General features: G+C 39.9%; 1 protein-coding gene across 1 annotated transcript; it reads left to right on the top strand.

Annotated features, from left to right (window-relative positions):
* The first annotated feature begins 5,305 nt into the window (after positions 1-5,305).
* Positions 5,306-10,460, top strand: LOC106948741 (homeobox protein Nkx-2.5-like). Its single transcript, XM_015034581.1, has 2 exons — positions 5,306-5,994; positions 8,549-10,460. Exons 1-2 carry the CDS (start codon positions 5,538-5,540, stop codon positions 9,190-9,192), a joined length of 1,101 nt encoding a protein of 366 aa, XP_014890067.1. The 5' UTR covers positions 5,306-5,537; the 3' UTR covers positions 9,193-10,460.
* Positions 10,461-10,483: the final 23 nt, after the last annotated feature.

Here is a 10,483-nt window from a genome sequence, read left to right as displayed (position 1 = left end):
CTATGTTTTCTAATGGGAGACCGTGCACAAACGAGAAATGTGTGTGTGTCACTCCTTACATGTAAACGTCTGCATCTTCAATTCATCTTTGTTTGGATTCGTCTCATCTGCGTAAAATGTGTAAGCATATATGTTTCATTCATTCAGTGCACAATTTTACTGTCTAATCTCTGAGATTGAGAAGCAGTAATTCTCTGTGCAAAAGTATTCACACCTTAAGGTGTTTTCTTGGGGACAACAACATTGCTAGCATGTAGATGAGCTATGTTTAATGCTGAAGAACATTGGTTATACTGGAGGCTAAAATAATTTACTTTCTTCAATCAATCAATCAAGTTTATTTGTGTTCCAGTCCAACGAGGTTAACATATCAGTCACCAAATTCCATTATTAAAATAGCATCACACATTAAAATGTTGGTTAATTTCCCATTTATAATGTTTCAAAAACAACTCCAAACAGGTGGGATTTTAGTCTGGATTTAAAAGAACTCAGCGTTTCGGCTGTTTTTCAGTTTTCTGGAGGTTTGTTCCAGATTTGTGGTGCATAGAAGCTGAACGCTGCTTCTCCATGTTTGGTTCTTTAATGTGTTGTGGTGCTAAACCGTTCAGTGATTTATAAACTAACAACAGGATTTTAAAGTCTCTGAGCCACAGAGAGCCATGCAGCGTAATGACTTTAAAACTGGTGCTATGTGCTCAAACTTCCTGGTTTTAGTCAGAACTCCAGCCGCAGCGTTCTGGATCGGCTGCAGCTGGAGGATTTTTTAGGCAGACCTGAGAAGACACTGTTGCAGTAATCAATGTGACTAAAGATAAACGCAGGTGTTACCGGTGGACTGCTGCATTTTGTGATTTTGTGTTGTAATCAGATAAACCACAAGACACCAAATCTGTTTATTCAACCTGATAATTGGGAGATATTAGCGTTAGCTCATAGGACGTACTGCAGATCACCAGCATGATCTATACAACAATAATACTGTTAGCATGTATTGCTAAAGTGAAGCAATCTGCCAGTTAAACTAAAACTGGCATCATGGTGAAAAAAAAACGAAGCACCATTAAATGTTATAAAGCTGTAATAATGACTTAAGTGAACATATTCAAACACTATCATTAATACACAAAGAAAAAATAAACATTTGAAATATATTAGTAAAAGGATTGTGAAAACTTGCCTCTTCCCAGTGAAACAAACAACATAAGATAAGAGAAAATGAATAATTTACATTTATAATAGTCCTGGAGGACAAAAGAAGAAGAAAGTGAGTTGAAGCTGGAGGACCAAACCCAGTCAGATATGAACAGACAAATGAACAGCAGATTTTTCTCAAAAGTTGTCAGAAACTTTCTTACTTGTACTAAACAGCTGCATCAGCTTTAACTGATGCCAGATTATAGTCCATAATCTACACAGCAAGTCATAAAAAGTCACATTTACCACCATAAATAAGCGCAAATATTTCCAAATTAGTTCCACAAACACTTTGATTTTTATTGCAAAAAGTCACTAAAAGAATCACAAAATCCTGGAGGAACTGAAAAGATGTTCAATAATATTTAATTTTAAGAATTCGTTGATATTTTAACAGTTTGTGAACAGGTTTTATCAAAACATTCTGGCACAACCGGCCCTTTAAGAGCGTTCACAATCTTTATTTGGCCCAAAACAAAAATGAGTTTGACACCGCTGGTCAAAATCTTGCTGGGACATCAGTCCTTTAACCCTGAAAATATTGTTCAGGTGATAGAAGGCCGACTTTGTAACTGTCTTTATGTGACTCTGAAGGCTCAGGTCAGATTTAATCTCTACACCCAGATTTTGAACCTGATTACTTGTTTCTAGCTGTAATAACTGAAGTTGAAGCCACTTCACACACACACAAAAAAAACTTTGAAATGCATTAAAGTTTGTGACCAAATAAGAACAGGCTCAGGACGTATGAATGTTTTTTTTTAACTGTAAATGACTGACATAGACAGCTTCCTGACTCAAACATGTTTTAGGTTCCAAATGTTCCCAAAAGTCCAAGAGTTGCAATCAGCTCGCTTTGACTGCAGGGTTTTTGTGCATAAACACAAATGTTCCAACCTGTCAGGGTGAGATATTCTGTAAACTGCTTGTTTTCTTCCCCCAAACATCTCAATACTTTTCTGTTATGCCAAGAAGTTTGGCTTTCTGCTTGATGGCTGTACAAATAATCCCCCTGATTCAGACAGCTGGCCTCACATTTAGTGTTTTGAAAGAAAAATAGTCATTTTTAATATCTGGAAACTGTATTACGATGAGAAAGCTTCTACTGTTTGAGCTGCTCACATTTTAGAGCTGCAGAAAAGAAGAAATGGACAGAATCAGTTTTAAATGAGTTGGAGAGATCACTAGTTCAGACATGACTCCTGTTGATCTCTGACCAAATAAATCATGAAATCTAACAATCTCTTTGTACTTACAGATTAAGCTGTATTAAAGCTTTCTAAGCAAGAACAGGGCGACAGTAGAGATGAATGATTTTCTTATAACAGGAAGTAACAACAAATACACAGGAAGTGAAAGAAACTGTCATGAGAAGTAGGGAGCATTTCCAACCAGATATAGATCAGGATAACTACAGTCTGACTCCAAGTGTTACAAAAAGGGGAAAAATATGTTTCGAAAATATATTTGCACAATTCAAATATATTTTAACTAAGAAAGAAGAAGAAATAAAGAAAAAGTTAAAAGGAATTTATTCGAATTTCAAAAGTTTTCTTCGGCCAAAGAGTGATTTAACATTAAGTAGTCCAAATGTTTTAGAAAATTACATGAAAAAAAAAAATCAAAGATAATTTATTAACAGAAAGCATCAGCAGTTCCCAATGAATGAATCATCTGATCCAAACAGAACGTTCAGTTCCGAATCCACCGGGTCTGAGCATGAAGTCTTGCCCTCTGATGGGAATTCATCCACCTGCGGAGGAAAACACGGAGGGAGACGGAGGGTTGACAAGCAGGCGAGCAAAGAGGAAGGGAGCTGATAGGAGCAGATTAGGCCGCGCTAAAAACGTCGGTAAGTTTTCGTGGAGGAATTTTAATTGCCCTGGGGGGCCCTGCTTATCGGCCCAGTGCTGGTATTAATGCGACAGGCGAGATAAGGAGGACAACGGGCTGCACGGCCGCTGCAGAGCGGGGCAGGCAGGGGACGCCTTCAGGAGCTGGAGCCCCAAATATGTTATTTTTCAGTCACACCGGAGGAGTTTAAGGTTGTTTTATTTGCATGTTATGTTCCTCTCTCATGGGTTGTGCACTGTATACGCACCGGGAGAAAATATCCATACAATACAGCTGGTAATAAAACTGGAGGTGAGTCCAGATTCATCATTGGAGCTAAACTACGGAGTTATTTAACTTAAAATGAATAAATAAATAAATAAATAAATAAATAAATAAATAAATCTGAACTGATTTTTATAACTTTCAATTTCTAAATGTATGGCAAACCTGACATATATTATTATTATTATTATTATTATTATTATTATTATTATTATTATTATTATTATTATCATCATCATCATCAGACAGGTGCAGCTGCTCATGTTCTCACTAAAACTAGGAAAGTAGAGCACATCACTCTGTTTCTGAAGTCCCGGATTCCCATAACTAAAAAAAAAGAAAAAAAAGAAGAAAAACAGCACTCAAACATTTTTGTTTTTAAATCACTGATCGGTTTAGTATCAGAATAAATAAATTACAGATCTGCTGTTGTGTCAACTTTCCAGACCTCTATGTGGAGAAACAGCTTTCTGTTTTTAAGCGCCAAAACCTGGAACAAACTTCCAGAAAACTGTAAAACTGTTGAAACACTGAGTTCATGTATGTCAAAGTTAAAACGTTTTTGTTTAGAACTACCTTTGAATACTGATAAGTGAAAAAATATTTATTTGAGTGTTTTAGTTTCCCTTATCATGACAAAGCATTGTTCTCCTATTTTCTGATTTAACCATAAAGTCCTTGAATTGTCTTGTTGCTGAGTTGTGATGCAAATAAACTTGTTTTGCTTCACCTGGCATAACATGTATGAGACTGCATGAAATAAGAGCATATTAGATTATTTTTTGTAAGAGTGTGTCGGTGTCCGGTGTCAGGTTCACGGGTCAAAACGGGAACAAATTGTTCTGTAATTACAGAATGAGAACCAGACACAGATATCAGGGAGTGACAACAAGTTCTCTCAAAAGTTACTTTTCAAAACAATAAAAAAACAATAATTCTAAACACAACAAAGAACGCGCCTTAGATTTCTTTTTATTAAGTTTGAGCTGTTTTGAATTAATTCAATTTAAAAAGCTACAAGCGTTGTATTTTTTAATCAGCTGACAGGGTAAATTAACAAGCTAACAAAGTTACGCTGCAGAAAACATATTGAGCAAAAGATGGTCTGAAAATTACATCTCAACAGTTTTAGTTTTGCATAAACAAATACGACACTACAGAAATGTTATTTGAAGGATTAAAAGGATAGTGTAAAATTTTGCTACACTTTGTTTATATCCTTTTCTTAAAATAGAAGCAACAGATAATTTTATACATTTTGGTTTTAAATATTTTCTGTCATACAGTGAATCCCAAACGCAGACATTTTACGCAAACACGCTGTCAGAATCTTATCATGCAAGATCCGCCACTGCTACAGTCTGAAAGTTTGTATTTCTTCTGTGCGTGAAAGTGTAAAAAGATAACAGATTTTGAGAGAGTAAAAAGTGTTTCACAACGCGGTTTTGGATTTAGTTTCATCCAGCGCAGCCGGTTTGTGGAGGGATTGAATCACCACATTTCAGCTCGAGTTACGATGCTGTTAAAGTTTAAAATCAGACAAAGATCTAAACTTCAAAGTCTCTTCCACAAGTTCCCCATTTTGCACATGTAAAAAGGAAACAATTACAAGCACAGTTTTTGGGAAAACTTGGTCTTGAAGCTGCTGGAAGAGTCGCTCCTCTTCCTGAGGCCTACTGATTTATGCAGGAACCCATATTAGCACTAAACAATTTGCTCAGCACAAAGTGAAAGTCTAAAAGAGGTAAACGTAATTACATTTGGGGTTGTAATAAACAAGGGAGTTTTAATGTTTCCCGGCGCAAAATGTGTGCGTAAAATGTGTCCAAATGCGCTCCCAGAAACATGGTCTGTAACCGCGTCCAGCAGATTTTTCCATGTGGAAAATAAAACTGGGAACGTGCGGTTACGTCACGTACTTCCCACCTTCCCAGGGTTCTTCCTACGTCCCGCATGGACTTTCTATTTCACACACACCCCTCCCCCTCGCTCCAAAAAGAGGCAGAGACGCTCCAACACTCCGGTCCGAACTCCCCTCACAAAGCCCAACATTATATCTGTCAGAGAGGAGGGCTGCATGGACGAACCCGGCGATAATAGCCGTGTTTTACCGCGATTTATGGCCATGAAGGATTCCAGAAGCTTAGCGGACCTCCAATTACCCACGCTTCCGAGGTGGATTGTTTGCTAGAGAAACAGCGGGGACTGCAGAAGGGGAGTGCATGTTACTCGGCGGGCTTCATTTCGTCGATGCCGGAGAGCTGGAGCTGGATGACATGATGCTGCAGAGCCCGCTCACCTCCACGCCGTTTTCCGTCAAGGATATCCTCAAGCTGGAGCAGCAGCAGCAGCAGCAGCAACAGCAACAGTCCGGCTCCCTGGAGCTCCAGCACCGCGTCCCCAGCCAGCAGCACTTGACTCGCTCTCCGTCCCAGCAGGAGCAGCTGCAGCAGCAGCAGCAGCAGCAGCAGCACTTCCAAAGCCCGCCGTCATGCATGCTGGCAGTGCCTCGGGATAGCCCGTCTTTCTCGGACAGTGAGGACAACCTGGCGTACCTCAGCGCGCTGGCGGTGCGCGATGAGGAGCGCGGAGATCCGAGCCTCTCCCCGAGCATGTACGTCCATCCAGGGCTGCAGGGAGCCAAGCTGGAGGCCGCAGAGCTGGAGGCGCAGGAGAGCAGTGAGTTTAAACCTCATCCACACCGTTCTCTGAAAGAGAGGAACTGCAGTAAACAGCGAACAACTGATCCCATATTTCACAGATTGGTTGATGCATGTTGGGCTTTTTGCTGTCATTACCTGATGTTGGTCAACAAATCCCCACCTTCCTAAAACAACGGCCCAAGTCATTTTTCGCCCAAAGTGATTTTAGTATATATAAAAAATAACCACCTCTTTCCTTCAAAATTAAAAAAATAAATACATTAAAAAAATAATAATTTTTGACAAGAAAGAAAGAAAGAAAGAATGAAAGAAAGAAAGAAGAAAAGAAGGAAAGAAAGAAAGAACTTTATTTTTGAAGGGTGAGGGAAGCTGTTAGGGGTGGGCGATATGAACTGAGAATTGTATCACGATATTTTGTCGTACTGTTGTGATAACGATTAAAAAAAATATCTGATAGAAACTATTTACTACTTTTTTTCAGTTAACAGCATTCATAGAGCCACAAACTTAAATGCTGGTCTTGAAAAATGTTCCTATTTGATGTAAACTTCTTAAGGACGCCACAATATTAAAGAATCAACCAATCGATTGTATTTATATAGCACATTTCAGCAACAAGGCAGCTTAAAGTGCTTTACATAATAAAAACTTAAAAATAAAAAGCCATTAATACATCATACAGACATCAGTGTTTACATTTAGTCGAGTGCCATCATCAAAATCATCAATACACATCATATATGTTGGTCAATGTTGCAGTGATTGTGTTGTCTATGTGCAGATTAGTGTGAGTTTATTTGAATATATTTAAAATTTACTCATGTTTACTGATGGTGTCATGAAAAAACTGTAGAAATCTGTAAAATTCATAGTTTATTTAACATTAACTGAAGTTTATTATGACAACGATAAGCCAAAACTCTTATGGTGACAAGAAATGTTTCACGATAATTGATAAATGTTACGATAAATGCAATATATGTTAATCTGTTTAGAGCTAAATCATAATAATTAATGATGGTGGGTTTTTAGAAATTCAAAACTGAAAACGGATGTCCCGAAAAATATGTCAGGATTTTATTAATGTATTTAAATAATTTTTGTTTATGAATTTACCTGGGTATTGTAGTGTGAGTTATCGCTTGACATCCATCAAAAAAAAAGAAAAAAAAAAAGAATCCAATTTTGTCAAATCTACATGACAAACACACTAAATTAAACTACAACTATTGAAAACAAGAAGATGATTCAGGGACATTTTTCTACGTTTCCTCACAGAGCCGCAGGTTCCGACATTATTCCAATAAAGAGCTATCAAATGGTGGAAGGCTGAGACGGATCCAGGGAAGTGCGCACATGTCAAACACTTTCTAGTGGTTCGGCTGCGCGCCTCTTACTCCGGGCTCTGTTATGATGTGTGGACCATAAACCGACAATTAGTTTAAAGAGGCTTGTAAAAGAAGTGACACGGAGAAGTAGCGCCGATAAACACAGGCGGGATGGATATCAACTGTTCAGCTCCGAAACGTGCAGACATTTTATTATTAAAAAATGAGGAAAAGTCGAAGATTCATTAGACAGTTAATTACAGAATAAAAACTGTTTTATGAGTAAAATAAAAATAAAAATAACGCATTACTATCAACAACAGAGGAAAACATTATTGTGATAAGAAATACATATTAATAACTAAGTATTTTTGCTTTATTTTAAATTCTTACTTTTACAGATACAAAAAATAAATGGAATAAAAGTAATGTGTTGTGACAAAACAGACGGAAATTTAACCAATAAAATCACTTTGACAATTTATTTGGGTAATTTTTTTTAATTAATTTCTATCTCTCAATAGAGATATGAATTAGTCCATGCAGGCAATTATCAAAAGTTCTTGCTTAAATAAATTTGATAAATATAATTTGCTTTAATCAGGTTTGTCCTTACATGTGAAAAAAAAAATCAATAAATACAGAAACTCTTGGACTGAGAATAACTAATCTTAAACATTATATGTACAAGCTCGATGTGTTTGTAAACCATTTAATGCCTAAAATTGAAGACACTTCAGATTTCATTTTTATAGTGTATCCTTCCATTGTTGACACATGACAGATGGACAAATGTGGGATTTGTGGTGGTGTTTATCTGTAGTGGCCAACGTAAGGATGTGTGTTGAATAAATGACATTCTCAAACAGTAATTCAAAAGGTCATACAGCCTGTGGTGAGATGTGACGTTTCACTGATGTGCTCCTGAAATCCGTTCCGACTTCATTTGTGGTGAAGATGTAGAATTATTCAGACATTTTCTTCTTTTATGTAAATGTCAGTTTTATTTAAATCAGGTGAAAACTGCACCAAAGTGCTGTACAAAAACGAGAATAAATTGACGGGAAAAAGTAAAATAATAAAACTAAAACATCACAAAAGAGAAGTTAATTCAATGTCAACAAATTAAAATAAGTTTATTATTTAAAAAAAAACACACATTAGCTCGTTTCTCCATCTCATTTTCCACCTTACGTCAGTAAAACAAACAATGATGTAACTCGACTCTCCCGTTTCACCCAGAGAACTGCGGGTTGGTGTCCCGGGAAGACGCAGCGGACGGCGGGCTCGGTGAGTCGGAGAGGCCGGTGCAGAAGCAGCGCAGCCGGCGGAGACCCCGGGTCCTCTTCTCCCAGGCGCAGGTCTTCGAGTTGGAGCGGCGCTTCAAGCAGCAGCGCTACCTGTCCGCCCCGGAGCGGGAGCACCTGGCCACCACCCTGAAGCTCACCTCCAACCAGGTGAAGATCTGGTTCCAGAACCGCCGCTACAAATGCAAGCGCCAGCGGCAGGACAAGTCTCTGGAGGCGGCCGGGCAGCAGCACCACCCGCCCCCGCCGCGGCGCGTCGCCGTGCCGGTGCTGGTGAGAGACGGGAAGCCGTGTCTGGGCGGTGCGCAGAGCTATGCCGCCGCCGCTCCCTACGGCTCCAACCCGTACAGCTATAACGGATACCCGGCTTACACCTACAGCAGCCCGGCGTACAACAGCAACTACAGCTGCTCGTACACCAGCATCCCCGCCCTGCCGCCGTCCAGCACCCCGAACGCCTTCATGAACATGAACTTGGGAAACGTGGGCGGCCTCGGCGGCTCTCCGCAGGCCCAAACACATCAAGGGACAGCGGTTACTTCCTGCCAGGGCTCCCTGCAGGGGATCCGTGCCTGGTAGCCTCTCCGGAACAGAACAAGTGTCCTTTTTATCAAACTTTTTCCTTTTCTTCTTTTTTTTTTATCAACTCATTTGGTGCAAAATGTCCGAATGGCAGTATTTCCTACTCAACTGTTCGGGCCAAAGAACAAGAGTTTCCGTGGAGGCTGAATGTCACTGCAAGGTGGACATTTTTATTATTATTATTATTATTATTATTATTATTTTTGGTCCAAGAATGTGCGCCCCTGTTTAGCGCCGCAAGGCAAAGGCGCAGAGGGGAAAATAGCGCTTTTCTTAACGGAACCCCTAACAGATTTTGAAATAATTGGTATTAAAATTTAACTTTTTGTTTTTCTAGAGACGAAAGATGTTTTGGTTCAACAGAGAATTGTTAGTCTATTCACATTTATTCAAATAAAATATTAAAGAGCCAAGGCGTTTTGATTGTGTATTACAGCTCAGAAACTCCGTATACCTGACCGCACAAATACATAAATATGAACGTAATGCAGCACGAAGAAAACAAAATGTGTCACCTCCATGGGGTCAGAGATTTAGATGCTCGGCTGCAAATTGGAAGCTGAATTTTGCACATAAACATGTTAAGAGGGGAGCTGCTGGAGGAGGCCGGGCCACGGGGACTCTTTGTCCCTGTGCCAGGCGCCTTGAAAGGAGGAAGTGTTTCTCCATTTGAGCTCCTTAAAAGGACGCGATTAAGCACCTAAAATACCCCCGAAGAGCGAGCTGCAGCCGGGCTTGGAAAGCAGGAATAATGGCTCTTATTGGATTGCCGGACAAAGGGTGTGTGGTAGGCAGAGCCGACCACTCAGCAAAGACAAAAGCGCACCGGGGCCGTGAGATTGACGTCCTAATATTCCCATTTGAGCGACAGGCAGCGGGTTATTCTGCGCAGAGAAGGGGACACAGAGGGAAAATGTGGTCACTTTTGTTCTCCTTCAGGAGGGTTTTTCTTTCTTTCTCACTTTTTTTTGTCAGCGCAGAAAAGCTCTGCAGAGATCCCCAGCCGAGAGGCTTCAGGGGCCGCCGGGCTGGAGGTGAAGACAGCGGGGAGGCGTTTGTCTGAAAGAAGGGGGTATTATTGCTACAAGTTTCACCATTTATACCGATGAGGAAAATGGACGGGAACATTTTTGAAGAGGGGAGGAGGTTCGTGTTCTTATTATTTCAGAGGAAGGGTGCTATTTCAGGCTGCAGAGCGAAGTTATTCTTTCTCACAGGTGACTCCCACAGCAGAAACCCACGGCTCCTCCAACAGAAGTTGAGAATGAATTCCCCCCCCCCCCCCCCC

This window comes from Poecilia latipinna, unplaced genomic scaffold (assembly GCF_001443285.1).
Source record: "Poecilia latipinna isolate Pla-1442-1.1 unplaced genomic scaffold, P_latipinna-1.0 Scaffold305, whole genome shotgun sequence".
Classification (NCBI taxonomy): Eukaryota; Metazoa; Chordata; class Actinopteri; order Cyprinodontiformes; family Poeciliidae; genus Poecilia; species Poecilia latipinna.
The sequence above is the reverse complement of the archived record's forward strand: the minus strand, read 5'-3'. Positions and strand labels throughout refer to the sequence as shown.